This window comes from Bubalus kerabau, chromosome 12 (assembly GCF_029407905.1).
Source record: "Bubalus kerabau isolate K-KA32 ecotype Philippines breed swamp buffalo chromosome 12, PCC_UOA_SB_1v2, whole genome shotgun sequence".
NCBI lineage: Eukaryota > Metazoa > Chordata > Mammalia > Artiodactyla > Bovidae > Bubalus > Bubalus kerabau.
This window is the reverse complement of record NC_073635.1, coordinates 90,537,604-90,565,493: the sequence shown is the minus strand read 5'-3', so window position 1 is coordinate 90,565,493 and position 27,890 is coordinate 90,537,604. Positions and strand designations below refer to the sequence as shown.

At 57.2% G+C, this 27,890-nt stretch overlaps 2 protein-coding genes across 2 annotated transcripts; both read right to left on the bottom strand.

The window, feature by feature from the left end:
- Window positions 1-794: 794 nt before the first annotated feature.
- PROZ (protein Z, vitamin K dependent plasma glycoprotein) lies at window positions 795-10,506 on the bottom strand. Its single transcript, XM_055543056.1, has 8 exons — window positions 10,042-10,506; window positions 7,670-7,833; window positions 5,401-5,425; window positions 4,900-5,013; window positions 3,711-3,842; window positions 3,344-3,429; window positions 2,086-2,203; window positions 795-1,449 (listed from the first exon to the last, which is right to left on the bottom strand). Exons 1-8 carry the CDS (start codon window positions 10,127-10,129, stop codon window positions 848-850), a joined length of 1,329 nt encoding a protein of 442 aa, XP_055399031.1. The 5' UTR covers window positions 10,130-10,506; the 3' UTR covers window positions 795-847.
- Window positions 10,507-12,897: 2,391 nt separating this feature from the next.
- Window positions 12,898-26,592, bottom strand: F10 (coagulation factor X). Its single transcript, XM_055541919.1, has 8 exons — window positions 25,936-26,592; window positions 23,734-23,894; window positions 19,723-19,747; window positions 18,670-18,783; window positions 17,306-17,437; window positions 15,499-15,740; window positions 14,244-14,361; window positions 12,898-13,559 (listed from the first exon to the last, which is right to left on the bottom strand). The coding sequence occupies exons 1-8, from the start codon at window positions 26,351-26,353 to the stop codon at window positions 12,898-12,900; spliced, it is 1,872 nt and encodes a 623-aa protein (XP_055397894.1). The 5' UTR covers window positions 26,354-26,592.
- Window positions 26,593-27,890: the final 1,298 nt, after the last annotated feature.

The window sequence follows — 27,890 nt, the reverse complement described above, 5'->3', positions numbered from 1 at the left end:
GGCCTTAGTTTGAAGAGAATATCACCGCACTTTGTGAGTTTAAACACAATTCAGATTTTTAAGTCTAACAATTCAAAAACACTTTCTTTCATTTCTGATATTACACTTGAACCCAAGAATTAACTTTTTTTGGTCAGTCTGCAGATGCACTGGCCCATTTCTCTGAAAGGACCTTGGCAAAAACAAAGGAAGGCAATGGAGGAACAGTAGACTGAAATCCTACCGATTTTCCTGTCAGAAGAATGTATACATCACAGTTGTAACCCTTAAAACAATCCCCCCTTCCCCAGCAGTGGGTCCGGGTGTGCATGAGCCTCTGGATCCCACCTGCCCTCAAGGTCCCACCCTGGCGTCCGCGGAGCTCAGCCGTGAGGGCCGCTCCATCCTCGGTGAGGCAGACACCTCCTGGCTTAGATATGGTGGCGGAAGTACACAGCACAGCCATCTACGCGCTCTTGCAGTCGCTTGGCGGCTCCTGTCTGTGGGGGAGGGCGGCTGCAGTCTGGGTGGGACTCCCTGGTGTGGACGCTGCAGGTTCGGGGCCGCTCCGCCCTCTTGGGGCCGGTGGACCCTCCACGCAGAACTGCTTGCCTGCTCCCGCCCCCGACGTGGGCCGTGCACAGGCCCTAGTTCGCCTTCCTCCCCTGCGCGCTGCCGGGTCCCTGACCTCCACACCCCCGCCCCCCGCCCCAAGTACAGCTGGGAGGTCGCTGTGCAACTACCCCCCCCCCCAACCCAGAGTCGATGCTGTTGGATTGAACCCCGGTTCCCCAGCAGGTTCAGGAAAGCACTGTTCGGGGTCCACTTTTATTGTTGGACGCGCCTCCCTCCCTCCTGTGGGCTCAGTTCAGACGAGGGGTCCCGGAGGAAAGGCTGTCGGCGCCCACCGCCCACCGCGGTCACCCGGCACCGGTTCCCCATCACGCCCCTGACCACGGTCGCCTCTCGGACTGGCTCGGCTCGGCTGCTGAGTGACTTGGCGGAGCCAGAGCGCGTATCTGGGGACCTTGATGAGCAGCAGCGGCCCGGGCCCCTCGGGGGGCGCGGCGCCCAGCAGGCCGGTGAGGAACCAGGCGCCCCGGTGCTCCCGGACCACCGCGCCGCCCGCCACCCACCGCGCCGCGCCGGCCGCCGCGCCCTGCTCGCAGCTGGTCCGCGTGGTCACCGTGGCATTGAGGGCCCGGCCGCACTCCGCGGGCTCCACGTGCGTGACCCGCAGCCGCAGGGGCACCATCTCGCGGCCGCGGAGTGTCCAGCCGCCCAGGACGCCCGGCTGCGGCAGGAGGACGCGCTCGGCGAAGTCAGCGTCGGCCGTGCAGACGGGCCGCCCGGCGTCGGGGCAGCGCACGGGCCGCGCCAGGTCCAGCAGGGCCACGTCGTTGTGCCCGGTGTCCGCCTCGAACCTCGTGTGCACGTGGACGCCCCTCACGTGCAGCCGGACGTGGGAACCTGGAAGGAGGCCGGGCAGGGGCTCAGGGCGACTCCGCCCGCCTCCCCCGCGTCCCCGCCCGCCCTGCGCCGTCGCTGCCCAGGGACCGGAGCGCCCCAGCGGGGGCCTCTCCCACACTCTTCTCTGCAAAACCAAGTGAGGCGTCCTGGGGGCGCAGCGGGGACTCAGTAAGGGCAGGTTGAACAGGTCAGAAGAAATTAGGAAGAACCTCTGGGAGTGAATCAGACTTGCCTGTTCAGGAGTCATTTTCTAGGCTGATGGGCTGGTGACTGAAAAATGTCTGAGGAAGGAGGGTAAAAATGCATTCAATATTGGCGGGTCCTAGGGAGCACTGTGGAGCAGTTCACAACACAGCCCCGGCGCAAGGACGGAGGTCCGAGTGCTCCACTTCAGTGTCAAACTAAGTGCCCCAGTCCTCGGCTGTCAGGTTCCGCGTTGCCGGCGTGCTGTGCCCAGAATTCCGCTAGCTAGTCCCTGTTGCTTTGCCTGTATGAGTGATCTCACCAGAGGGAAGCTAAACCGAGTCTGTATTTCATTAGAAGCAAGAATTCTAGATTAAAGGCTTCTTTTTATTTCTACACAGGATAGTTTTGTTTCCGGCGCCATCTTATAAAACCGAATGACAAGGTACTCACTCGTTCTCACGCTGATGTTCGCGTACAATAGCGAGCATGTTGCTGTTGTCAGCGCAAAGTTGTCCTGTATTAGAACACCCCCGCAGAAGTCTTTTCCTTCGGAATTTGTTAGTTTTACCTTTAAAAACCAGAACAGACAAGAAAGAGTTAGCCTGCCTTTGCAGCATTTGGGGCAGCACAGTGTTGTGGTTGAGATTGTGGGGCGCGCACCCTCCAGCCAGCCCAGCGCACCCCCCATTACTGAGGCCCCGTCAGCGCGCGGAGGGCGGTGGGGGCGAGAAGGGGAGAGATGAGCGAGGATGCGCGGGGTTGGGGGCGGGCAGTCAGCAAAGGTACAGTTCCGGGGAGACCAAGCCCCACCCCAGGCTCGCCCCTCACTTGAGCTCCCCACCCTCGACCCTTCCAGTCCTGGTGGTCACTGAGCTGTGGCTGTCGCTCGGCCAGGCCTCCACGTGCTTCCACCTGGCTGGACCCGCGTGTAAGCGTCAGGTGAGGGAGACGCGTTCCGCACCTGCACACATGTGCGCATGCGCACGGACAGGGGGCCGAGCGCAGCCCGGTTGCTAGAGCAACCTGTAAAGCTTTCTGTCAAGTGATGGTCGCTATGGTTACTGAGCACTTGTGATCCACTGGTCGAAGCCAGGATGTGCTGCAAGTGACAAATGCTGTACGCTGCACGTCCGAGAGCCGAGGCTTCGGTAGAAGGAGGAAACGCACATATCTCAGCTTTTAAACTATTCGTTGCGTGTTGAAATAATATGTAGACGTATTGAGGTAAGTAAAGCACATCATCAGAATTAATTTCACCCACTTTCTATGCACGTGGCTGCTAGAAAATTTAAGTCAGGTCTGTGGCCAACGTGGTGTTTCTCTTGACAGAGCTAAGGAAGAATGGGGTGATCTGTATTAGAGGCCTGGGATGCAAGGAAAACGCAAAATGTAGGTAAAACCAAACCCACATTGGTGGTATTACTAAAAATAGTGCTTATTTTGTGGAGTTACCAGAAAAGCAAGAAAAGAATAAAATACTGGTCAAAGTAGCAGATGAGCGTAAAAGTGCTTGAAATAGTTTGGGAGAAGGGTCAACATAACTTCGTGTGTTGCTAAGTTAAAACATAAGACACTGAAGCTGTGAGTTCAGCATGAGAAAGTGCTTTGAAGTGCAATGTGGAGGTTGTAGATAGTTCACCTAAATCAAAGAAAGGAGAGATGACAGACGGGTGAAACGTAACAAAAGATTAAAATGTGTTTCTCTTACCTGCCACGGGAAAGGCAGAAGGTTCTGCTGGCTTCGCTGGGGCCTCTGGCAGCACTCAGAACCGAGGGTTCCACACGCACACCTGTCTTCATTGTGGCGGCCACATGGAAAGAAAGGTCAGTGCCTCCCAGGGCAGGTGGTGGGGTGACGGCGGCGCTGACCCAGCCTACTCTGTGGTGCCCATTAGGTCGAGATACTTCGTGTATATGGTGGGATTCCATACCTGCTCTCAGACATGGTGGTGGGGGGGAGCAGGTAGGGAGCCTGGCAGGGGCTGGGAAGCCCCCTTCCCTGGCCCTGACCAGCCGCAGCAGGGGAAGTAGGCTTTCAGAGTCACTGCAGAGGAAGGCCCGGGGGGGAGGCTCACCGTGGGGGAGGCAGGACCTGCGGTCTTGGCCCAGTGTGTGGCCCCTTGCACAGCTGCACGTGTAGGACTCTGGTCCCGGGTAGCAGAAGTGCTGACACCCGTCCAGCCTCAAGGGGTGACATTCGCTTTCAGCTAAAAGGAGAAGAAGGGGAAAGCAGAAATGTTACCCTGGAAACAGCCATTCTGAAGTACCCTTTTTAGTCCATCCTAAAGGAAATCAGTCCTGAATGTTCATTGGAAGGACTGATGCTGAAGCTGAAACTCCAATACTTTGGCCACCTGATGCAAAGAACTGACTCATCTGAAAAGACCCTGATGCTGGGAAAGATTGAAGGTGGGAGGAGAAGGGGACGACAGAGGATGAGATGGTTGGATGGCATCACTGACTCAACGGATGTGTTTGAGCAAGCTCTGGGAGTTGGTGATGGACAGGGAGGCCTGGCGTGCTGCAGTCCATGAGGTCGAAAGAGTCGGACAGACTGAGCTGAACTGAACTGAACAACTATCCTTGAGCGTGGGGCTCTGGCTTTTCATTCCAAACGTGCTCATGTGAGCGCTTCCATTCAGTTTCAGGAACGAGCGGAGCGGGAGCCCGCCGGGCCCCTCACAAGGATCCTCGTGGCCCCTCTGTGGGCTCACTTCCCACCACGGCAGCCAGATTTCTTAAGGGGCTTCTTCGAGGTGGGGGTCGGGACGGGGAGGGGACGTGTGTGAGGTGAAGCTGGGAACCCTGCTCTGCGCGCTGTACTTGGGGTCTCCTCCCAGCACCGGGTTGAGCTCTCAGGGAGGCCGGTGGAGCAGAGCGCAGGCAGGTTCTGCGTTATCATCGAGGACGGAGTTCACTTCTGCATGGAGGGGTCTCTGGCTGCTTTGACCCCCGCTCCCCGCCGCCCCAACCCGCAACGTTTAAGGGACACCAGGTGATGAGCTGAGGACGGTCTTGCACCCACGACCCAGGAGTCGGGCCCTTGGGGGAGGAGCGGGGGTCCCGGGAAGGGGCGGGGGTCCCGGAGAGGGGCGGGGGTCCCGGGGCAAGGGTGGGGGTCCCGGGGAAGGGCCGGGGGTCCAGGGAAAGAAGCCCCGGGCGGGGTCCGGGGGAGGGGCGGGGGTCCGGAGGAGGGCCGATGGTCCCGGGAGCGGGAGGGTGTCTGAGGGAGGGGCGGGGGTCCCGGGGAGGGGCGGGGCTCACCGAAGGCGCAGTTGGGGCCCTCGAAGCCCGGCGCGCAGGTGCAGGCGTAGCCGCGGATGCTGTCCTGGCAGGACCCGTTGTTGAGGCAAGGCTGGGAGGCGCACGGGGAGCCGCCTGCGGAGAGGACGCCCCTCGTGGGTGACCCCCTGAGGCCCCCGGCTCAGTCAGTCCACCTGCCCCTCTAGGACCCATGTTCTTGCCGAGAGGCCTCCTGGAGACCCCCGGTCACCGTGGTCCCCAAATAGCACCCGCAAGCCTTGCCTTCCACAGCTTAATCGGCTTCTGGCCATCAGCACAAGGCCTACGGGAGCTGGGGGAGGGGGCGAGCTTCCCTCTCCCACGGATGGGAGCCCTTCCTTTGGGTCAAGGTCCAGGAGCCCAAGGCTGGGCACTGGGAATCCTCTGGCCTTGAGTTCTCAGCCCTGGAGAGCGGGGTTGATGCTTCCTCCCATCAAAGCAAAAAGCAGAGGAGGCGGCGAGCCGGGTGCAGGGGACACTCACCCATGTATGTCCTCCAGAATTCATCCTGTCCGAGGGAACATAAGGGTGTTAGAAATCAAACACCTGTTCTTCCACCTTCTCCTGCGGCTGAGCTTGAAGGTAAGAAAATGCTGACTCTGCTCACTTAGTAGAAAAATGCTGCTTGAAACGAGAATATGAACTTCTCTACATCTACTTCACTTAAGTGAAGAGAGGTCGCTTAGTCATGTCCGACTCTTTGTGACCCCATGGACTGTAGTCTGGCAGGGTCTTCCATCCATGGGATTCTCTAAGCAAGGGATTGAACCCAGGATTGAACCCAGGTCTCCCGCTTTGCAGGCAGACTCTAACCAGCTGAGCCACCTGGGAAGCTACAGCTACTTAATGCCCTCTTTAATATATGTTCTGGGCTTCCCAGGTGGCTCAGTGTAAAAAATCCACCTGCAATGCAGGAGATTCGGGTTTAATCCCTGGGTCAGGAAGATCCCCTGGAGGAGAGCATGGCAACCCACTCCAGTATTCTTGCTGGGAAATCCCATGGACAGAGGAGCCTGGCGGGCTGCAGTCCATCGAGTCACAAGAGTCAGACAGGACTGAGCGACTGAACATCCACCGCAGCGTGTGCTCCACGAGCTGCTTGGTGTGGATTTGCTGCGACCCACTTGGGGAAGGGAAAGTGTCAGTAGCTGAGATGCAGCGCAGACCCCACGGCCCCCCGGGCGCCTCCCACCCCGGTGGTCTCCAGGGCCCCACTCCGCAAGTGCCGGATGCAGGTGTGAGAAATTCCCACTCCTTTTTCTGTTTTATAAGCCAATTCAACAATGATGGAAATTTGCAAATTGCATATAGGAGGTGTTGTTTTCAGGCAGGGAATCTAAAGGTAGGAGACTACTCAGACTTAAAGCCTGGAGGTAAGTGCATGAGCAGGCCGCACACCATTCCCGGCTTCCAACAGCTCGAGTGGGCTTGCAGCCTCAGGGGACGAGCCCAGCTTTCCCTTCACCAGTTCTATGAAAAGTTTCTCCCAGTTCTATGAAAGATAGTCTATTTCAGAGGAGTTTTCTTATACATGGGCATCTGAGAAAATATATTTTAAAGCAGTTAAAAAATATATTAAAGAGAGGCTTCCCTGGTCCCATGGTAAAGAGTCTGCCTGCCGATGTAAAGGACACAGGTCCCATCCCTGGCCCAGGAAGATTCCACGCGCCTCGGAGCACCTAAGCCCACGTGCCCAGCGACTAAGCCAGTGCTCTGGCAGCCTCGGGCCGCAACTGCTGAGCCCAGGAGCCCAGAGCTGTGCTCAAGAGGAGCCACTGCGACGAGGAGCCTGAGCACCGCAAGGGAGAGGGGGCCCGCCTGCCACAAGAGAGAACTTCACTGCAGCCGTGAAGACCCGCCACAGCCAAAAATGAATGAATAAACAGACCTTAAAATATATGTGGTGGTGGTCTGATCGCTAAGTTGTGTCTGACTCTGTGACCCCATGGACTGTAGCCTGCCAGTCTCCTCTGTCCGTGGGATTCTCCACACCAGAATACTGGAGTGGGTTGCCTTTTCCCCTGGGATATTCGCAATCCAAGGATCAAACCCAGGTCTCCTGCACTGTAGGCAGATTCTTTACTGAGCTACGAGGGAAGCCCCCTAAAAAATATATATATGTGTGTGTGTGTGTGTGTATTCAAGAAACAGGTCAACATTTGTTCAGAATCAACTTTAAATATTGCTGCCTTGATATGTAAAGCATATTACATGTTTTGCTGTTCTGAGAATTTACGCACAAAAATTCAGCCCCTCTGTCTGCCTCTGGCAAGCCTCTGGGTAACCGAGACGGGCGAGGTCTTGGCCATGGTCTTTAGTGTACGTGTCTTCCCTTCTGATCCAAGGTGCCGATTAGGAGAGGTGCTCTTCCTGAGGCCGCGTCCTAAGGAGGGTTTTTGTGCTGTTCTTGGTACACTGAAACCACCTCATCTCTATTAAAAGTACTAAATTCTGTGAGTCCTGACAGGCTGAGCGACCTCTGTGAGGAGTCCGGCTGCTCGGGGTGCTAGCTTGCTGAATCTGAGGGGAGAGTTTAGGGACTTTAGGAGGACTGAGCTGCCCTCGGGGTGCCCCACTGACAGGCTGGGGAAAGTGAACTCCCTGCAGTGTCCGATTCCTCGTCTGTACAACTGGGTTAGATCAACCTCCCAAGTAGGTGAGTAGGTTCCTTAATGGAGTCTCTCTTGGAGAACACACCCCCCGAGGCAGCAAGTCATGGGAAAGCGGGTGAGTGTGTGGCGGGGATACGCACAGTGGACTCTTTGTCTTCAAACACTTCTCTCGCCTCCTCGTAGACGCAGATCTCCTCCCAGCACTCCTTCTCTAAATGCCCCTCGAAGAGCTCTTCCAAGAGGTAGGAGCCGGCTCGCCTCCACCTGGCCAGAAGCTCGTGCGCTTTCGATGCAGGAAGAAAGACTGCAGGGCGAGACGGGAGTGCAGGTGCCTCAGCGAGCGGGGCTGAGGCCCGGGGGCCAGGCTCCAGGCGATGGCATGCAGACCCACGAGTGGCCCTTTCCTCCTGCTCCTGACGACACCGGGCCCCAGCCCTCCATGTGCAGCCGGATGAGCAGGACAGAGCTTAAAACAGGAGGGCGGGAGCCCGAGAGGACGAGGCGGAGAGCAGGCTGTGTCCTCCGGGCATCCTCTGCCAGGACGGGGGCCCTCCACTTCTAGCTGGCCACACGGCTGCATGGCCAGACTCTCCTGGTGCTAAAGGAGGCTGAGTGACTGAACGCTGGCCACCAAGATGCAAACAGAAGGCCCAGGCTGCACCTCCTGGGAACCTTCTTGAAAAAAGACAACTGGTGTGGCCCTTGGCCATTGCTTTCTCCCTCCCCTCATCCTGCTGCCTGGGACACAGATGTGATGGCTGGAGCTCTAAGCACCATTCTGAAATATGGGGACCAGGGCCACGTCAGGGAGGACTGTGTGGAACCTTCTTATAAAGACTGTGGTTATTGGATTTAGGGCTTCCCTGGTGGCTCAGCTGGTAAAAAATCTGCCTGCAATGTGGGAGACCTGGGTTCGATCCCTGGGTTGGGAAGATCCCCTGGAGGAGGGAACGGCTACCCACTGTAGTATTCTGGCCTGGAGAATTCCATGGACCATATAGTCCATGGGGTCGCAGAGAGTAGGACACGACTGAGCAACTTTCACATTCCCTAATTGAGGATGATGTGCAAAGACCCTATTCCCAACTAAAGGTCACACTCTGAGGTTCTGAGAGAACATGAAGTTTAGGGGCCACTGCATAGATGGCGTCCACAGGTGAGAAGATGCTTTGTGACGTGATGTCCTGCCTCCCCAACAGTCTTTAGCCGAACGTTTTCCACATCAGTGAAGTAGTTCTCCTGAATCAGTCATTACCATTTTAGCTGTGGAATAACACCTTTCCAATTTACCTTCTTCTGTCCTTACTTGTTGGCATTCTGCTGTGAAGGAGAACTCTTCTCCAAATGCTTTGTGTTGATTCGTTTGTTTAATGGATTTTAGAGTGAATATACCTTAAAGTGAATACTTTATTTTCACTTTATATTTAATGGGTTTTATATATTAAAATCCATACTTACTGGGTTTTAAAGTGAATAGTCAAAAAAAAAATAAATAAATAAAGTGAATAGTCAAGCGAATACACTTCCATTCCAGAAGTCCTCTCCGATTCCTTTTCACGTTGCCTGAGCACCTTGATGTCTCTTGTTTCCTCCTCGTATCTGTATTGCACGTCTTCTGTGTTCTCTGCCTGGTAGCAAGGTTTTCGTGGGTCTGATTCTATTCTTTTTCCCGCAGATTCACGGCTGTCTTGTTTCCTTGTGTGTTGGTGGTTTCCTTTTACCATGTTTGGCCCGCGGGTTTAGACAGGAGCCCCATTTGAGAAAGACCACGTCTCTGCCATCGAGGTGGATGGGACACGAGATTACTGCCGTTTCCAGACCCCAGTCCGACAGCAGTGACTGAATCTCAGGAGGAGGTTCTCTACCAGTGGCCCTGTCCCCTCGGGGACTGTGTCTCTTTCCTCCGAGTGGTGCCAAGGGTGGCCTAGGCTGGGCGGGCGTCTCTTCCTGGGTCCACTCGGGCCATGAGGAGGTTATGATCATTTTAATAATATACTTATCTAACTGACAGATCCAGAATACTACTGTTTCAACACACAATGATTGTTAAAAGAAACTAAATTTGCGTTCTGATTTCTGTGCTAAAGCTGTGCAGTCGGGTGTATTTTGAACTCCCAGCAACCTGACTTTGGCCACCAGTTGGGGGGAGGCATCATGGCCACATGGGCGGCGGGGGTCCAGGGTCCCCCATCTGCAGTCGCTGGTTTGGGTTCAGAGGTTAGTATAGGAAGGTTGGGGTGGGGGGGAAGGGGCCCTGAGCAGGGGCTGTGGAGGGGCTGGGGTCCCCTCGGGACTCCCCGGAAGCTGTGCCGCATCCTGTCCTGAGCCCCAGACCTGGCGGCTAGCTCTGTCTGAGCCCCTGGGGACCCCAGAGGACATGTTTACTTCCGACATACTCGTCACAAACAGCACTGAGACCAGGAGCTGGACGCAGACCACCCTGGTCCTGCCGGGGCCCCTCGGCTCCCAGAGAAAGCCCCCGAGTGCCCACCCGCTGCCCGAGAGCACCTACCTGTCGGCCAGGCGGCGTGTGGGGCGAGGAGGGCCAGGAGCCCAAGGACGGCGAGCGGTGGTGGGACGCAGCCGGCCATGGTCAGCATCGGCCAAAGTCCCCGCCGGCTCCACGCGCAGGGCGGCCGCGTGGGGGCAGGGAGCCCGCCCCGCAGAGAGAGCCTGCCCTCGGAAGACCCTGCGTCAGCGCGTTCAGGGTCCTGCGTGCAGGCTCCACTCCCGCGTTTCTCTGTTTAAAGCAGAGAGGGGAAAAGACGGAGAAATGGAGTCCAAGGCAGAGGGACGCGGCGCTGGCTCGTGGGGGCGGAAGTGGAGCGGTCAGCGTTCCCGCGAGGGTGGGGGGAGGCGTCACCTCCGCCTGGTGCTGAGAATGAGGGCTGGCAGAGCGCAGAGCCCTGGGAGGACCCGAGCACAGTGGGCGAGCAGACTGCGCCCCCCGGGGAGGGGGCTAGGCAGACCCTCGGGGCAGGGCCGGTGGCCTCACGAGGTCCACAAGGCCGGGCCGGGCCCGGGTGGGGAGGCCGGGACTGCGGGTCTTCTGTCAGGGGCGGGGGAGCCCAGCACCGCCTCCCGGGGAGACCAGCTCCCCTGGGGTGCCAAGTGCCATGTGGGGACACGTGCTGAGAAGCACGCTCAGCACCGCGCGGGCACCAGCACGCTGACTATCCCAGGGGACAGCAAGCGCACAGAGTGGTCAGCCCGGAGTCCACCCGGGGACACTGTCTGTCCGTCTCAGTCCCCGTCTCCATCTCTGGGTCTCTCTCTCTCTCTGGCTGCCGGTCTCTCCTTCCGTCCCTGCATGCCCGGGTGTCGGGTTTGGCCTGGTAAGGTCCCTGGAGAGAACCCCACGCACCCCACCCTGCACCCTCTGTGTCTCCCTCAGACTCTCCTGCTGGGTATTTCCCGGGCTGTCCCGTTCTCGGATGCGGGCACCGTGGAGGCCCCGCAGAACCTGCTCTGGGCGTCGTCTTGGAGGGCACACCCCCACGTGGTGATGACGTAGCCTGGGGCCAGAGCTACGCTGTCCTGCCTGAAGTTTGGGACGACCTTCCTCGGGGCTCTGGCCCCTGTCGGGGTGGCACGGCGGCTGTCATGAGGGCCCATCTAGAATGGAGCCCACCCTGCGGCCCGGAGGGCAGGGGCTGCACCTGCTGCAGGCTGGCCCCTGGAGGCCTCAGGGACCCTGCAAGTACCAGTCCCTGGCTCTGGGCCCCTCCACACCCCTCTGTGCTCCTGTGTCCCCTCCATGGGACCGTGGGTGCAGTCGAGGGTGCCCCACTCTCGGGAGGGCGGTCAGACCCTGTTCCCCATGTTTCCTCTCTGTCAGCTTCCTGCTCCTCTCCATCCCAGAGGAGACTTCCTCGGAGACGCCCGGTGGACCGGCTGTCCTGGGGCGCAGGCCTGGCTCGGGTCCACCTTGAGACCAGCCTCGTCTCCCTCCAGAGGGAGACGCTCAGACCCGGAGGCGGGTCCTCCCAGGCCCAGAGTCAGCCCTGTGAGGCCCAGAGCATGCTCCCCACAGCGTGGCCCGAGCCTCCACTGACTCTCCTGTTCCTGCAGGGATGGCTTGGCCTGCAGGTGGTGAGGGCCCTCCCTTCCCAGGGCCTAGCCCCCTGCCCGCTAACCTGCGGGCTCAGCCCCAACAGGGGGAGATGCAAGTGTGACAGGAGCCAGGTGTCCCCGAGCCGTCCTGGGACTCTGAACTCCACTGTCCAAGAAACCCGGGTTCACTCTGCCGAGAGGCCCTGCCCCCACCATGCCAGCCTGGCCTCCACCGCCCTCTCTGTGGGGCCTCCCTTTGCGGAGGTCAAGGCGGGACACTTGGGAACAAACCCTCTGGTTTGACCATTTCTGGGAAGCCTGGTCCCACCGATTTTTCCAAACTTGCAATATCTCCTGTTTACAAAACTGTCTGGTGACCCCTGGGGACTTTTGGGATGGAACTTTGGAACTTTGCTTCGTTGGGTTACGCAAAAGGCAGATGGCTCGGGAAACACACAGGCCCCGCTGAGCTGCCGTATCTCTGAGAAGCATGTCTGACTTTCCTGACTGTTTGGGTGGCCCCGCTGAGGTGCCATGTCTCTGAGAAGCGTGTCTGACTTTCCTGACTGTTTGGGTGGCCCCGCTGAGGTGCCGTGTCTCTGAGAAGCGTGTCTGCCTTTCCTGACTGTTTGGGTGGCCCCGCTGAGGTGCCGTGTCTCTGAGAAGCGTGTCTGCCTTTCCTGACGGTTGGGGTTGAGGGCCTGGAGCTGGTGCAGGTGGGTGGGCTTGGCCTGGGGACGTGACCATTAGAGGAAGGGCCCCCCTCTCGCAGACCCCGGCATGCGCCCTGCATGAAGGGGCCCTGGGGGGCAGCAAGGACTCATCAGAGCCGGGTTAGTGCTCTGGACACTGCCTGGACCCGGGACTTCAGAGCCCCAGCTAGGGACAGTCACCCTGGGGGCATGTATGGGACTCCAGAGTCTGTGGGGCCTGGCTCGGGGAATGCGATGCTGAAGCCGGTCAAGAACAGGCCGACAGGTCAACGGCAAAGCATCCTTGCAACAGGAGGCCCTCTGAGCCCCTCTTCCCAGGGTGCCTGCCTTTCCTGGGAGGGCCCGTGAGGGGAGACCCCGCCCGACCCAGCCCCCAGCCCAGCTTCCAGATCCTCTGGAGAGTCCTGAGTGGCCTGGACGGCAGCTTGGGGCCTCTGAGGACAGAGAGATGCACTGGAGACAGGACAGGCTTTGAGGCTCCTTCCCGGAGCTGGGCCGTCCTTCCCGAATCCCAGGGGCACTCCCAGCGGGGGATGGGAGGGAGCCCGGGGCTGGTCCCTGGAATCTCATTTCCGCTACCGAGGGGCAAGAACAGACCCAGACTAAGGAGAGGACACAGGTCTAATCAGGCAGGGAGGGAGCCCGCTCAGAGCGGAAGGGGGGGGCGGGACCGTCCAGGTGGCGGGGGCTTCGCTGTGGCTGTGGCTGCCCGCGGCCCCCACTCTGGCCTTCATGATCTTGTCGATCCACTTGAGGAAGTTGGAGACCTTGGTGTAGACGCCGAACTTCCCCTTGCGCGCGCACCCTTCGCCCCAGCTGACGATGCCCGTGACGAAGTAGGTGTCCTTGAAACGGGTGACGTGGGGGCCGCCGCTGTCGCCCTGGCAGGCGTCCTCGGGCTGGGTGTCGTAGCCCGCACAGAACATGTTGGGCGTGATGGTGAAGCTGCTGGACAGCTTGCAGGTGTTGCGGTCCACGTAGGGCACCTCCAGCATCTTGAGCGTGGACGACAGGCGGCCCTTCTCGTGCGTGCGCCCGAAGCCGCTGACGATGCCCGTCTTCTGGGTCATCAGTGTGGCCTCCGCCCAGTCTTTCTCGGGCAGGCAGGCGGGCGCCACGTTCCGGCGGAACTGGATGGGCGTCTTGAGCCTCAGCACCGCGATGTCGAAGTCATAGGTCTCCTTGACAAAGCGGCTGTGCTTCACAGTCATCTGCACCTCGTGTGCCATCTCATCGCCCTCCTCCTGCTCCGTGTTCCGGTCGCCTGAGGACGGGACAGGGCCATCAGCTCGGGGCCAGCACATCGCTGACACCTTAAAGTAGTCGTGATAGTTTCTGCTTAAAGACTGGCACGTGGTCACTAGACAATGTGAAATATAGGCGAGAAGCACGAGGCGGGGCTTCCCAGCCGGTGTCAGCGGTCACCCTTGTCCACGCGTGGGTGGGACCAGCCACCTGGTCTGAACTGCCAGACCCCTCCAGGCCACAGGGCCAGGTGGGCACGGGTCAGAACCCATATGTGCTGTTCTCAGACTCAGAATGAAGAAAATAACTGAAAATCTCTCCTGAGTATTGCAAAAACTGATTACATGTGGAGCTGACAGTATCTAACATTACCGAAATGAGGTTCACCTGTAAACTTGTAAAATGTGTAATGAAAAGGCAATGTAACTAGCAAGTTAGGAATCATGGATGTGGCTTTCACCGGGTGCTCACGGAGCAGCTGAGACCTGGCGGAGAAGGGGGGTGATCAGAATTAACCCCCAGACGGGATATGCAGGCCACTCAGACCGCTGGGGGTGCTGGCGGGCTTCCTGCAGGAGGGGGCCCCTCTTCCCCTTTCTCCCCCCGCCCAGGGTTTCAGGGCTTTAACGCCCCGTGTTTCCAGCGTCTGTCGGTCCCAGTGTCTGACCAGGAGGAGGGCGCTGGGGGCGTGGGCGGCACTCACCGACCCTCACCGTGAACCTCTTGGCCTGGTGCAGGCAGTGGGCAGCCGTGAGGATGTAGAACTCGTTCAGGATGGTGCCCCCGCAGAATCCCTCGTTCTCCTCGTTGACCAGCAGAGCCTGGGGAGGGGCAGGTGCCGGGGAGCGTTACCCTTAACCGGCCTCCTCCACGCCTCCGCCTGCAGTGGGCCTCCCCGCAGAAGGGCTTGTGGGGTTTTCAGGCTGGAACAAGGCCCTGGGCAGTGCCCCCGTGCCCACCCCCACGGGCTGTCCTGCCCAGTTCTGCTGGTTCTCGGAGTGGGCCCACCGTGGACCCCAAGGTCCTGCCAAGTGCCCAGTGCTTTGGGCTCCAGACTTGCCTGCCAGGCCCTCCTGGTCTTTATTCTCCCCGCCCTTCCTGGGTGGCAACATTACACTCTGGAGAAAACGCCCTGGTGCCTTCAGACTGACACTCAAAATGCCCAAAGCCGCTGTGACCCACAGCACGCTCTCTGGGGATGGTGGCTGGTGTGGCGTGTCCTTCCACGGGGTCGTGACACGTCAGACAGACGCAGACCCAGCATGCAGCTGTGGGCCAGTGGACGTCATCACTGAGGACTGTCGCAGCTCTGGGAACGTCACTTGTAGGAGAAGCCATCCTGGCTCTGGACACTAAAACCCCGAGGTCCAGGCAAGGGATCCGGGTAGATCGAGGCCCCAGTGAAACCCACTCAAGTGAACAGCAAGTCGTCTTCAGTGCGTGTCCGGCGTGGTGTTTGGGACACGAGCTGCTAACCCTCGCTCACTGTTTACCTGAAATTCATATGTGAGGGGAGGCCTGTGCTTTCACTTGCTAAGTCTGGCAACTTTAGTCCAAATTAACAACCAAAGAGTGATTTTTTTACCTTTGGAAACAAATGGATATACGTTTCGCTAAGGCACCATCTGCCTCATCAGGACTTAGGTGTTTGGGTAAAAGAATCTTTCAAATTAGAAGTGAAACAAGGAGAGAGACTCTTTTTGCCTCCTGTCAAACCCAAGAGCACACACCAGCCTCGGGGGCCTCCCCTGTGCCCACAGACCCCACCCTATGGCCCAGACTGGAGCCCCTCCTCTGCCTGGTGGGGGGCGTGGCGACCGAGAGGCCGGAGGCCCAGCCTTTGCAGCCCAGGCTCCTCAGGCAGGGCCCGATTGCCCGCAGCAGGCCCTCAACCACCTGCAGTGCCCAGCAGACGCCTCCCCCGCCCCAGCCACCTGGCCTCCAAGCCCCGCAGTTACCTGCCAGGGGCACTCGCCCTCCGCGCAGTCCCTGCCGCCCACTATCCGGATCAACTTGCTGTCGTCCTCCCTGGCGCTGGGCTCGGTCCTGTTGAGGCCCAGCAGGTGCAAGGAGCTCTCTGTAGGGCTCAGGTCTGTAGGGCCGTACTGCTCCAGCTCGCTGGCGTCAAGCGCGTCCTCGCTGGCGTGCATGGCCCACCGCCGGCTGCGTCCCTGCGTGAACTTCCCACAGGGGAAGGGCTCTGAAAAAAGCGCATGAGCTCAGCCAGGCGAGGAGGACACAGTCCACTCCATGGGAGGAGCGGGCGGAGGAGCGTGCCTGGGGATAAGGCAGGGCCCACAAGGAGTCTTTGTGGAGTGGGGTGCCCTGTGTCCTGCTGGGTGGGGGTGGGTCATGGGTGGAAGCCCTGACCTCTGGCTGGTCAGTGCTGAGGGGTCTCAGGGCCTCTGCAATCTGCTGGGATGCGTGCAAAAGTCTGTGGGCTGTGGATGAACAGAGGACCATGGGGCAGCGGGTGACATGGCTGGTGTTAATAAATCTAGACCATGATGGCAGAGCAGGGGAGCTGGGGGGCACAGTGCCCCGAACCCTGTCAACTCTGCCATGTGTGTTAAACATAAGGAGATCCAACCCGTCCATCCTAAAGGAGATCAGTCCTGAATAATCACTGGAAGGACTGATGCTGAAGCTGAAACTCCAATACTTTGGCCACCTGATGTGAAGAACTGACTTATTGGAAAAGACACTGATGCTGGGAAAGATTGAAGGCGGGAGGACAAGCGGACGACAGAGGATGAGATGGCGTGCTGCAGTCCATGGGGTCACAGAGTCAGACACAACTGAGTGACTTCACTTTTTTTTTTTTTAACCAACAGAAATGTCATCTCACTGTCCTCCAACTGCTGAGAGGCTCGGTTGGCACAGTTGCCTCTGCCCTGAAGTTGCCCACCACCCCAGCCTGCGGCTGGACTCTGCATTCCTAACCACCCCCGGTGGTCAGGGCTACGGGGCCAGTGGGAAGCCTGCTGGAGGCCGGGCTGACCGGGGCCATGGCCTCTCAGGTGCTCTGGCCCAACCCCACCCCACATGAGGGGAGTCCCAGTCAGACAGGACTTCCCCCGGGGTGTGAGACGGTGGGGAGCAGCTCGCCCACCCCCAGGACCCCCAGGACCCGGGCCCTCACTCAGCCCTGCCTGAGCTCCTGGGCCGGATGCGTGGTGTCCGGCTTTATCGAGGGAAAAGACATTTCCGTCTGACCCACTGCAGCCAAATCGGTTCTGGATGGCCCCGGGTTCTCCCCTGGCCCTTGCACCCCATCCGAGGCTCCTTGGCCGGCCCACAGGTCTGGTGCTGGTAACTCTAGCCTCCCAAACACACGTCCTTCCCAGGGTTCCGGGCACCATGACAGCAGCTCCGCAGTGTGCTGGGGCCGGACCGTGTGCAGCCTCGCACACCACTGTCTCCAGAACACGCTCCCCACCTGGGGGCTGGCCCTCACCACCCCACACACCTGTGCACCCCCCTCCCTGCACCCCCTCTCTGCACCTGTGCACCCCTCCCCACACCCCACTCCCCGCACCCCCACTCCCTGCCCCCCAGTCCACTCCTGAGTACCCCCTCCCCGCACCCCCACTCCCTCCCTCCCTGCACCCCCCTCCTTGCAACCCCCACTCTGCACCTGTGCATCCCCCTCCCCACACCCCCCTCCCCGCACCCCCACTCCCCCCTCCCTGCACCCCCAGTCCACACCTGAGTACCCCCCACTCCCCACAGCTGTGCGCCCCCTCCCCGCACCCCCCCACCCACCTGTGGACACGCAGGACTTGCTGTCGTCGCCCAGCATGTAGCCGTGGGCGCAGGAGCACCGTACCTCGCTGCGCTCCTCCCTGCAGAACTGGTCACAGCCCCCGTTGTCCAGGCTGCAGATCTCACGCGTGGCTGCGGGGAGGCGCGCAGCTGAGGGTGCTGCCCGGCCAACGGGCTGGGGGGCCCCGAGGCCAGGCCAGCACCCTGGGCAGACCCTGTCCCTCGCACCGCTTCCCGTGGGGTGGGGGGCCTGGCTTCCTGAGGCCCCGGGGAGCTGCCGAGAAGGCCTAGGGGCAGAAGGTCTCAGGTTCAGCCCTCAGAGGGGCGGGGGCCTCTGAGCAGAGCTGGCGGGGCCGGGGGGTCCCCTCTGAGGCCTCTCTCCCCCGCGGCATAAAGGCCCTGGGGTCCGGCCTCCATGTGGTGGGAGGAGGTGCGGCAGCCGGCTCCTGGACTCAAGCCAGCTCCAGCGGGCCGTTCATCGTGACTGAGTGACCCGGGCGGGTTACCTAGACCCGCAGTCTGTTTACCTGCTGGTGAAGGGGTGGAGGCCACACGCCTCCCAGGAGAGCGCCCAGGTCTCGAGAGGCGCTGGGCACAAGGCACCTCACAGCCGGGCGGAGGGGCATCACCCGGCCTCCAGTGTGCTGGGCATCAGACTCCTGACACCCATCAGCCCTGCTGTCCTGGCACCTGGCTTTACACCTCACCCTGGGCTTTGATGAGAAGCTGCTCACAGGGCAAACGTTACAGAAACTTCAGAAAACATGCCCGCCAGCCCCTGGGTCAGCCAAACGGTTTGGGGCGTGGGGCAGGGGGGCCCCCTGGACAGCAGAGGGGCGGAGGCACGACTGATATTCCCGCTGGGGAAGTTCTAAAGTGTCCAGTCTGAGAGCGTGCTCTCAGGATTATATGTTCAGAAATGAAAAGCAGACGTTCAAAGCTTTCTCCTTAGGGAAAACTGGTCTACTACTCACCCAATTTTTGTTAAAAAGTAATCCCTGTATTAGGAAAACTCAGCGATTTTTCCATGTAGTATTACTCGTGTCAGATTTGGATAATCCCGGGCACTCAGCACTCACATCGCTCGAATTTCCAGAATCACAAGAAGCAGGAGAGACGTCAGTTCCCACATTAAGGGGCCCGCCCTGCACGAATGTTCACTCCGCAGCTGCTCAGAGGAGCAGGGACTTGCCTGGGGTGCCCTGTCCCCCACCCAGGGGCCGTGATGCGCTTCCCGCTGCTGCGGGCAGAACCTGCAGAGCCAGGCTGAGCCACGGTGGCCGCGGGGCCTCCCGGGGCCTCTGGCCCCCGCTCTCCACCCCACCAGGCAGCTCTGACCGGAAGGCACAGCAAGAGGAACTCACAGAACTCGCAGTTTTTGCCTTCAAACCCTTCCGCACAGGTGCAGGTGTGGTCCCCGATGCCGTCTTTACAGCGGCCCTGATTCAGGCAAGGGTGGCCTTCACACTGGTCTCCATCTGCAAAGGAAGCACTTGGAGACCAGCGCTCGCAGCCAACGCCCCATGTCAGGGAAGCGAGCGCGCTGTGCTGGTCTTGGCACACGTTTTCGGGCAACTCGAGTGAACCTGGGGCTCTTCCTGTTTTCCTGCAAACAAGTTGTCCTGTCTGGACTTTGTTACCCAGCCCTCTTTGCGGCCACACGTGCGTGGGGCATTTATCTAGCTAGATTTATCTAGCTAGACTGAGTGTTCCAATTCGTGCTGGGACATTTGACAGTGCTTTTCCGAGCAGTGACAGCATTTTTACATCAGGGAGAGGAGCCCTGGGCTGGGGAGTGGGTACCGCAAAAGGAGGCTGGAGGCTAGGTGATCGCCGGACACTTGTTCTGGACTGAGCATCAACAGGCAGGGTGTCTGGTTGCGTGAGCCAAACGTCTGGGTGTGAAAGGAGAAGAGAGACCCCTGCCCAGTGCTAACACGGCTCTGCATTTCTCGGCACATGTGTACACTGTAATCCAGGGATAGGTCCAGTGGTCATTGTGAGAAATCTGAACACGGTCAGCAGAATGAGAACGTTATTATAACTCATACCACTTCAGATGCTACAAGCATTACATCAAGATGGTTACCTTATGAGAGGACCCAATATTTCAGATTCTCTTCTTTTGTTTCTACCTAATATACTTAATTGCCATGGAATTTGGTATCCTCAGATGGGAATGAACTGATTTAAATGTATATAATTAACAAAACTAGAATTAAATAAAGTTACCGTAAAAACTATTTTACAATAACTATTCGGGAAGCACTCAGAAGGGAAAAGTCTCAGACGAGTAAAATTTACACCTGAAAGGAAAGGAAACTCAGGAACCATCTTCAAAATTTGAATACAGTCTCTCCCGTCTAACTACCCTGATGAGTCCTTCTCAATTAGGATTAAAATAGAAAAGTTCTCACCTTTATATTTACTCCAGAATTCATCCTAAAAGGGAGAAAAGATTTTAAAGTGCATTAGGGAAAACAGGCATTTCATACCAGTAGCAGCCATAATCTGATAACTCAAGTGAATGGCCTATTTCCCAAACAGAGACCATTTTGTGGGGCAAACTGCTCTAGAACTATTCAATCTTAAAGGGATTTTTCTTTCCAGATCTCCTGTATTTGTAAAGCTGTGGCTTCGAACACTTTTTTTTTTTAATGCATGTTGGTGTAATACATTATTCTATCCTAGCATCCATCTTCTTGCTTGCTAACAATTGAACCCCAGTGGCTGGAAAACACTTTGTAACACTAACTTACTTTCCTAGCTTTCATTGTAGCAAAATCACTAATTCTGTGATCACAATCAAGGTTTTCACATCATTTGTTTCAACTGTAATTCGAAATTACTTTTCTTGAACCGTAGAAGTTTCTATATGTTTTGTTTGTTTGTTTTCCACTAATTTCCGTTTGGAGAAACTTTGCTGAAACAAGAGCAACTGAAGTAAAATCTCTAAAGCAAGGACTTAGGTTCAGAAGCAGATCAGAAACTTTATGCATCACATTCAAACTCTGTAACAAATTCACGAGGACGAGCGCCCGCAGCGCTAAGGCTTCCTTCCAGCCGCAGCGCGTGTCGGGAGCTCGCTCTGCAGCGCCGAGTCACGCCGAGCGTCTCCCGGGCTCACCTGCCGTTCACATGCCCTCTCCGCTGAGAGGTCTGCTCGAATCTCTCGCTCACTGTATTTTATTGGACTGTTTATTTTCTTCTCTTGTGTTGTGGGAGTTCTTTATAAAGTCTGAGTGCAAATCTTTTGGCAGATATGAGACTTGCAAATATTTTCTTAGTCAGCAGCCTGTATCTTCATTCTGTTAACAATGTTTTCACAGAGCAAAGGTTTTAAATTTAGCGTAAGTCCAGTCTACCTATATTTTCCTTCATGGATTATGCTTTTGGTGTCACATCTAATAATTTTTGCCTAACTTTGTGTCATGAACATTTTCTCCTAAAAGTTTCCTGTTTTATCCTTAGAGCTATGTGATGCATTTTGAGTTAACTTTGTGTAGTTGTGAGAAAAAGCTGACCTTTTTTTTTTGCATATAGATGTACAATTACTCCAATACCATTTTTGAAAAAGATTTCTTTTCCCCCTGAAATGCTTATGCACCTTTGTCAAAGATCAATTGGCCATATTTGTGTGGGTCTATTTATGGGCTTTCTATTCTGTTCTATTGATCTGTATTTACTCCTTTACCAGTACCACACATCAGTATCTCTGTGAGTAATGTATAATACATCTTTAAATCAGGTAGTGTGATTCCTCCAACTTTATCTTCTTTCTCAAAACTGTTTCAGTTATTCTAATTCCTTTGCTTTCCCATATTTCAAATTTTAGAATCAGCTTGTCTAAATCTGATGGAAGTTTGATTTGCATTGCATTAAATCTATATATCAAATTGGGAGGAATCAATCTCTTAATATATTGTCTTTCAAACCATGAGCAGTCTATGTCTACTTATTTAGGTTCTCTTTCTTTCAACAGCATTTTGTAGATTTCAGCATATAGATCGTGTATGTTTTATTAGATTTACACATGGATATTTTTCTTTGGGCCAATACTAAGTAGCATTAATTTTTTTTAATCTTTAGTTTCTAACTGTACATTACTTGGGGAAGGAAATGGAAACCCACCCACTCCAGTAATCTTGCCTGGAAAGTTCTTTGGACAGAGGAGCCTGGCCGGCTGCAAGGAATCAGACGTGACTGAGCACGCACACATGTAAGTTACCACTACATAGAAATATGATTAATATTTGTGTGCTGACCTTGTATTTTGTGACCTTGCTAGACACATACATTTTAGGAGTTTTTTTTAGATTCCATGGGATTTTCTATGTAGATTGTCATGTCACTGACCAATAGGGATAGTTTTATTTCTTCTTCTTAACTAATTGTTAAACCTTCCGCATGGCTAGGGCTTCCAGCGCAGTGATGGATTAGGAGTATTGGGAGTGGACATCCTTGCCTTCTTCCAGTATCAGGGAAAGCACTCAACTTTTGGTGCGGTTAATAGTCTTCATCTTGTTGAAAAAGGTCCTTTTTAGCTGTAATTTGGTGAAAGTCTTTGCAGTTATGAATGGCTGTTGCGTCCTCGCTGCAGCTTCTCTGTATCAGGTGACACGACAATGTGGGCTTTCCAGGCGGATTACACCGAGCGAGTGAGGGAAAGCTGCTCAGTCACGTCCAACTCTTTGCGATCCCAAGGACTGCACAGTCCATGGTATTCTCCAGGCCAGGATACTGGGGTGGGGAGCCATTCCCTTCTCTAGCGGATCTTCCCAACCAAGGAATCTTACTGGGGTCACCTGCATTGCAGGCAGATTCTTTGCCAGCTGAGCCACCAGGGAAGCCCCAGAATACCGGAATGCATAGCCTATCCTTTCTCCAGTAGATCTTCCTGACCCAGGAATTGAACCCAGGTCTCCTGCATTGCAGAAAGATTCTTTATATATATATATATATATATATATATATATATTTTTTTTTTTAACAGCAGGTGGGACAAGGCAGCGTGCCCATCCTGCTCTCCAGGGTTGGGAACAAGATTTAAAAGGAGAGGCCCATTCCAGGGCCTGCTCCCTTTCCTTATCCACTAGGGTGAAAAGCAGCGGCTGCAGGCAGATTCTTCACCAGCGGAGCCGCCAGGGAAGTCCGCACGACTGATCTTAAATGTTGAGCCAGACTTGTGTGCCCTAGATAAACCCACTTGGTCATCATCTAGCCTTATAAATCTGTATCTGTATTTATTCTGTATGCATATCTGTATCTGCTTTATTCAACTTGCTAATAATTTGTTGAGAATTTTTATGAGAGGCTCATGTGAAGTGCTGTTATATAGTTTTCTTCCTTTCTTTCTCCCTCCCTCCTTCTTCTGTCTTTGTGGGGTTTGGTATCAGAGTAAAGCTGATTGAAAACTAACTTACAAGTGTTTCCTTTTCTTTTCTAGAAACGAATACACAGAATTGGTGTTATTTCTTCTTTAAATGTTGGTGAAACACCCAGTGACGCCATCTGGGCCCTGACATTTCCTATTCAAAGGCTTTTAACTAAGAAGTGGAATCTGCAGATACCTCCGTCATATTATGTGCTTTGGTAATTCAAGGTTTTGAGGAATTGGTCCATTTCCTCCAGATTGTCCAAATTCCATCCAAATTCGTGCATAGAATTTTTCATAGTATTCACCTATTATTCTTTTACCATATACAAGGCCTGTAGTAATGTCCCCTCTTTCATTCTTGATATAATTTGTGTTCTTTTTTTATCCATCTTGTTAAATCTTACCAGTTTTATTTATTTTCTCTGTTATTTTGCATGTCTTTAATTTTACTGATTTCTCCTCTTTGGGGTTTGCCTTTTTGTGTGTGTGTCTTAAGGTGGAAGCTTAAAGTGTCATTGTGAGAACTTCTTTCCCAGTAAGCACAGTGATTCTATAAACTTCCGCGTAAGCGCTGTTTAGCGGCTTCCCACAGATTCTGTTGTACACCCACTTTGTTCAGCTGAAAGTATTTTCTAACTTCACTTGAGACTTCTCCTTTAACGTGTGGATTACTCAGGGAACTCCCTGGTGGTCCAGTGGTCAGGATGAGCTTTCACTGCCGAGGGTGCAGGTTCAGTCCCTGGTTGGGGAATTAAGATGCCAGAGGCAGTGGGGCATGGGCAAAGCAGACGAGCAGCTCGACACTGTGAGAGTGTAAGGCTGGCAGCTGTCGGGAAGTACGGAAGCGCGTTTGGGGAACGAGGCTGAGAAGTGCAGAGCGTGCGCGCCTGCTGCTGTCAGCCGCCCTTGTCACTTAAAGGGCTGCCTGGACCCCTGGCATCCGCCTGGCAAACGCCCGGGGACCCTGTGTGCAGCCCGGCCCCTGAGCTCATGCCAAGACCCAATGCCTCGCATTTCACCGGCCCCGCGCCCGGGCCTCACGGCCCCTCACCGTCTGCTCTGCGTCCTCGAAGACCTCGCGGGCCTCCTCGAACGAGCAGGTCTCCTCCAGGCACTCTCGCTCCAGGTTTCCCTGCTTCACCTCCTCCAAGAATGAGTTGGCCCTGCGGGCTCTCTGCAGGACACGGTGGGCCTGGTCCCGGGGCAGGAACACTGGGGCGGGAGAACAAGGCTGCCACGGGCTCGCCACGTGGCCACGCACCGCCTCCCGTGAGCAGCGGGTCAAACGGTGCCTGGAGCCGCTGCCGCCGGGGGCCCGCCCGCCCCGCGCAGAGCTCCGCACCTGCTGGAACTCTGCCCTCCTGGAGGCCTTGGGCCTGCCCCTCCTGGGCCGCCCCTCCGTTCTGGCCTGGGCTCAGCCGTGCCCTCTGCCCCTCCCCAGGCCTGAGCTCTGTGCTAGATGGGGAGTTGTGACTTGCTTTTGCACCATCTACAGTTGAAAGCGTGACTTGTTTCAAGCGCCAGGACACACAAACCCACGAGTAAAACAAGTTTCAAGAAATGGTGCTTACTATTATTTTCTACAAAATAGTACCTGTTACAAAATTTCCTGCTTGAGTCTGTCCCGTTTCATTAAAAAACAGCTAACTTGATTTCGTGACTCACAAAGGAGTCGTGACCTGCCCATGACAGGGTCTGGGGGTCCCTGGTCCTCCCTGCATATCTGTGCTCAGCCGTCCCCACGCTCCCGCCACGTCTGCCCCCTCACCCGCTCCGCCCCCTCTCCACGGGAGGCCCTTGGCTCCTTCCCCTGGCGCTCTGCCTGGGCTCTCTACCTCTGTTCTGCTGAAGAATTTAGTTTCTCACTAAGACAGATGACTCAGGGTCATATATTTGATATGTTTCTAGTCCCAGCTGATATTTCCAGTCCCAGCTCATGTCCTGAGCTCTGTGTTGGCAACTCTCCCCGCAGTGACTGTCCCCCTAGTCTGTCTCAGAGTTCCAAGCTCCGCGTGTCGGAAACTGAAGCGCAGGACTGCAGAGTCAGCCGTCTCAGGCGGCAAATACATCTTGGTCACCGACTACCGGGTACTGGTGAGTGGAGGTTGCAACCCCTCTCTCTTAGGGTTATTTTAGAGAGTGTATGGAACTCCTAAGTGTTTGGTTGTCCTATCTCCAACTACTTTCTCTTCCAACCCCGCCCCCTTCCTTTAATGACAGCTGGTTTTCCTAGTGGGGCCAGGCTCAGCCTTGTTCTCTGTGGGCCCCTCCCCACACTCCAGACCTCTCCACCAGCAAGTGGCTGCTTGGAGATACACCCCCCCTTCCCCTGCGTGGCCACCCTCCTGCGCCACTTGCCTCTTTCTCTCTCTTCCCTCTTTCCCAGCCTCCTGGGCTCCTGGACTTCTGCCTCACCCAGCAGGCAAGCACGCAGGCAGGTCTGGGGCTGCTTCTACGCTCTCTGCTCTCTGGCCTCCAGGATGGGCCCGGGTCCTGGGAGGCCCAGAACCCCCTCTGTGCAGTCTCAGGTCAGGCAGCCCCTCCCCGGGCAGAGCCAGCCTGAGGGGCTGGCACTGGCCCTTGTCTCTTCCCTGCCTTGGAAGCCCCTCTCTGCCTGTGACCCCTCTGTTCCCCCAGACAGAGGGTCGCCTCCCTGCCTCTGCCTGTGACCCCTCTGCTCCCCCAGACGAGGGGCTCCTCCCTGCCTCTGCCTGTGACCCCTCTGCTCCCCCAGACGAGGGGCTCCTCCCTGCCTCTGCCTGTGACCCCTCTGCTCCCCCAGACAAGGGGCTCCTCCCTGCCTCTGCCTGTGATCCCCCTCTGCTCCCCCAGACGAGGGGCTCCTCCCTGCCTCTGCCTGTGATCCCCCTCTGCTCCCCCAGACGAGGGGCTCCTCCCTGCCTCTGCCTGTGATCCCCCTCTGCTCCCCCAGACGAGGGGCTCCTCCCTGCCTCTGCCTGCTGCTACCCCTCCCCGGGTTCCTGTCCTCCCCCCCGCCCCTGTTTCTCTCTGTCTCTCCCCCTCTCTTTCTGTCCACGTTTCCCTGTGCTCTGATCCGCGACTGACTTCCCACCCACGGGGAGACACACCTGGCCCTGAGCCCCCCAGGCTGAAACCACAGCCAGCATCTCAGGCCGAGCTTACACAGGGGCCGTGCACCCACTCTCCACTCAGGAAGTTCAAGGGCATCGCCCAGATCCTCTCCTCCCCTCCCCTGGGGCCACCTGCAGTCCGCAGGGTGAGGGCCACTTACCGCTCCCCGCTGGCCGCAGGAGGCCGCCCAGGGCGGTGCTGAGCAGGACGAGACACAGCAGACCCGCCATGGTGGGGCCCTTCCGAGGACAGCCGTGAGTCCCCGCAGCAACAGGCCTCCGGGGCAAGGTCCGCTCGCCCAGGCTGGAAGGTGGCTGGCGCCCAGCCTGCTTATCACAGCCGCCGGTTGGAGCCCAGGCCTGTGGGGGCGGGGGGCGGCTCTGGGGGCCTGGCTGCCCTGCCCCTGCAGCCCCGGGGAGGTCCCGGCCGAGCTCACTCTCATCCTGAGCCGTGTCCAGGGGCCTGGCGTGCGCGCAGAGCACTTTGTTCTGAGAACAGGCGCGTCGTTGTGTGGTTCCCAGATGTCTACATCCAGCTCTGTTCTCATCTTTACGACTGTGATAAAAGTCATGTCTCATTTCCCCATCTGTTTTTCTAGGATGGAAAACTGAGCTTTAGAGAGAGGCGGGGTGCCATCTACGGCCATGGGTGTGGGCGTGGGGTTAGGACCCAGGGCTTTCTGCCCAGGCTGGGTGGGAGGTGAGGGCACCACGCTGGGCCGGGGGCTGCTCTCCCAGCCAGGAAGCACCCCTCTGGGGAGCAGCAGGGGTGGGACGCGACTGCCGCGGCTGAGTGGGGCTCCGCAGGGAGACGTCTGCGAGCTGCCAACGGGCGGTCTTGGGAAGCGAGGGGGTCACGCTCTGTCGTTGGCTGAGCATGCCTGCCCCACCCCACGTGGGACGCCTGCTCACCAGGCCTGTGTCCGGCGCGGAGAGAAGCTCTGCACACAGCAGGTGTGGGGTAAACACCAGCTCGCTGAACGGACTGTGATGTCCTCAGACGCTCCTGCTGGACACCCAGGCAGGGCTGGTCTTTGGCAGAGAGGTCGCCGTGGTAAAGTGATGTCTCCCCTGTTCTCTGTGTTGTCCCTGCCCTGCAGGGCGTGTGGGGTTAGGCTGGACTCCGCGTCAGCCCCTGCCCCGTGCCTGCACCCAGCGGTCTGGGTGGGAGATGCTCCCCAACATTGCTGGGTGTGGTGAGGCCCACCCAGGACCCGGTCAGTCCCTTCAGCCCCCTCCCTTCCTCTTCCAGGAAGAGGAGCCCAGCCAGCTTTCGATTCAGGAAGAAACAGCAGGCTCTGGGCTTGGGGTCTCTGGGGGCCTGGGACATCTTGGCTAGAGTCTCCTGAGTGTCTGTAGCCTAAGCTGCGAGCTGGGGTTGCATGAATGCTGGACAACCCGCTTCACGGTCCACAGCCAGGTGACCCATCCTCCCCACACCTCATTCTGTCTGCTCCAGTTTCATGGAAGCAGGACCCCATTTACAGATGAAATGGGGGGCAGAGAGGGTTAGTGGTGAGGCTGCGGGCACCTGCCAGAGCTGGAGCCGGAGTGGCCCCAGGGGGCCCAGCCCAGGGTCGGGGTGCTTGACGTGTGTGCTCAGTGAGAACCCCAAAGACTACCGCCTGCCCGGGGCAGCGGAGGCCAGGCGGTGGGCACACGAGTCTGCAAGTCAGATGACCTCTTCCTCCGCCCGGGGTCCTCTGACCCAGCAACTCAGCACTGCTGTTTTGGGCAGCCTGAGTGATGGGTATGTCCAGACACATGGCCAGGCTCTCCCAGCCCTGCTCGGGACATGAGGCGTAGCTGGACCGTCTGGCTGGGCATGGCCCAAAAACCCTAAGCGTGGTGTGCCAGGCTGGACAGATGAGACCCGAGGGTGCAGGCACCCACTGGGCCAGGCTCGGGTGGGGTCTGGAGCTCCCTGCCCTGGTTCCTCATTCCTTCCCCCCTGCAGCCTGTGTGACTGTCACCTGAGAGACTCCATAAAAAGTAGGTTGAGGACCCTGCCCCCCCCACTGAGCTGGGAGGGACCTGGGAGCCTGCATCCTGCGGAGGGCCCCTGCCGGTCCTCAGGCTTGTGTCGTCTCCTGGGGCCTCAGCTGGGAGAAACACG

Bases quoted from the DNA above. Each gene is read 5' to 3' on its own strand.
- PROZ (XM_055543056.1), bottom strand. From the start codon at position 10,129: ATGCTGACCATGGCCGGCTGCGTCCCACCACCGCTCGCCGTCCTTGGG. The intron at 2,204-3,343 runs GTAAGAGAAACA...TGGTTTTTAAAG, and splicing joins TTCTGCCTTTCCCGTGGCAG to GTAAAACTAACAAATTCCGA. The intron at 1,450-2,085 runs GTGAGTACCTTG...GCCTCCTTCCAG, and splicing joins GAACATCAGCGTGAGAACGA to GTTCCCACGTCCGGCTGCAC.
- F10 (XM_055541919.1), bottom strand. From the start codon at position 26,353: ATGAGACATGACTTTTATCACAGTCGTAAAGATGAGAACAGAGCTGGA. The intron at 23,895-25,935 runs GTAAGTGGCCCT...CTCCCGCCCCAG, and splicing joins CCTGCGGCCAGCGGGGAGCG to TGTTCCTGCCCCGGGACCAG. The intron at 15,741-17,305 runs GTGGGTGGGGGG...CGCTTTTTTCAG, and splicing joins CAAGTCCTGCGTGTCCACAG to AGCCCTTCCCCTGTGGGAAG.